Source organism: Colobus angolensis, unplaced genomic scaffold (assembly GCF_000951035.1).
Source record: "Colobus angolensis palliatus isolate OR3802 unplaced genomic scaffold, Cang.pa_1.0 Scaffold48, whole genome shotgun sequence".
NCBI classification, from domain to species: domain Eukaryota; kingdom Metazoa; phylum Chordata; class Mammalia; order Primates; family Cercopithecidae; genus Colobus; species Colobus angolensis.
In genome coordinates this window covers 9,518,671-9,520,180 of record NW_012118265.1, presented here as the reverse complement: position 1 = coordinate 9,520,180, position 1,510 = coordinate 9,518,671, and the positions used below count along the sequence as shown (strand labels likewise).

At 45.4% G+C, this 1,510-nt stretch overlaps 1 protein-coding gene across 1 annotated transcript in view; it reads right to left on the bottom strand.

The window, feature by feature from the left end:
* Positions 1-965, bottom strand: part of GMPS (guanine monphosphate synthase) — a 72,200-nt gene extending 71,235 nt beyond the window's left edge. Inside the window, exon 1 of the mRNA XM_011959089.1 lies at positions 891-965. Within this exon, the coding sequence (XP_011814479.1) occupies positions 891-965 (75 nt within the window). The remainder of the gene's footprint in view (positions 1-890) is intronic.
* Positions 966-1,510: the final 545 nt, after the last annotated feature.

Below are 1,510 nucleotides of genomic sequence, written 5' to 3'. Positions count from 1 at the left end.
GGAGGGGCCTGTGGCGCCGGCCGGGAGAAAAACCGAAGCCGAATCCGAGCCAGTTTGCTTCTACCCGATTTGCCTGCTATCTTGGACCACTGCGGGAGACTGGCGGCACCAAGGAGGCCTCCTGAGAGCTGGGCCTCTGGCGGAACTCTTAGCCGGTGGCGTGGCCTTATCTCAGGTTGTCGGACATGAGGGAGGCCAAGGCTGCTTTGGAAAGTTCCGTGACCATATCTCAAGGACGTCATTGTAGGAACTGATCACTTAGATACTTCAAAAGTTATACAGCTCCCTAAAAAAGTTCTACAGCAGGCGCAGTATTTCCGAAGAAAAGGGAGTTTGGGAGTGGTAATCTGGTGAGCAGCTGGCCCAGGGAACTGGTCATGAAGCTCTGTTTGCACAACAATGTTTTTATTGGAATTGTTTGTGGGGAAGGGGCTGCAGTCCCTCCATCTATCCCTTGGCGACCATCAAGATGAGGTGTTACCTTGAATTTGGTTACCTAGAGGCCTAAATCGAGATTGGGGTATAAAGAATAATACTTGAGATAGCTTCCAGCTAACAAAGCCTTTCCACAAATATTGTTATTATAATACACCAACATTCTGCTGCAGTCATTCTTGTGTCAGACTCTAGTTCGGGTATTAAGGAGCCAGAGTGAGAAAACACTTTGAAAACTAACTTTAACCAGTCCCGTGAAAGTAGTAAGGTAGGATTGATGTTCTTACCCTTTTTACAAATGAGGAAATTGAGGGGTAGTGAGATAATGTGCCTCTCAGGATAGAATGTAAGGGCTCACTAATCTGGGAAAGAGTAGACAAGTTTATTAATGAAATATTTACAAAAACGAAAGGTCCAAGGTCCTAGTGGGACTGAGACTCAAGTATTTCGCTTACCTTTTTATGAACCGAAAATTGAATATTTGAACTCTCCAAAGCTATAGATACTGGCTTCTCTGGGTAGGTCTGCATGCACAATCTAAAGAAGAGTGTAGTAACCAATAGGAGAGCCTCAACTTACATAAACATCCACCCCCAATGGAATGGAATGTGATGTGATATACTGGCATTAAGGATTGGCTAAATCCCATCTATCTTAAACAATGCTTAGTTTAAATATATTCTAGGCTGGGCATGGTGGCTCACACCTGTAATCCCAGCACTTTATGGGAGGCCGAGGCCGGTGGATTCCTGAGGTCAGAGTTCCAGACCAGCCTGGCCAACATCATGAAACCCCGTCTCTACTAAAAACACAAAAATTAGTCAGGCGTGGTGGTGCGTGCCTGTAATCCCAGCTACTCAGGAGGCTGAGGCAGGAGAATCGCTCGAACCTGGGAGGGGGAGGTTGCAGTGAGCCAAGATCATGCCTTTGCACACCAGCCTGGGCAACAAGAGTGAAACTCCGTCTCAAAATAAATAAATAAATAAATAAATAAACAAATTCTAGCGGTCAACTGTGCTTAATGGCTAAGAATATTGGCATGCACACAATATAGGGTCCTGATATTCTTAAGTTC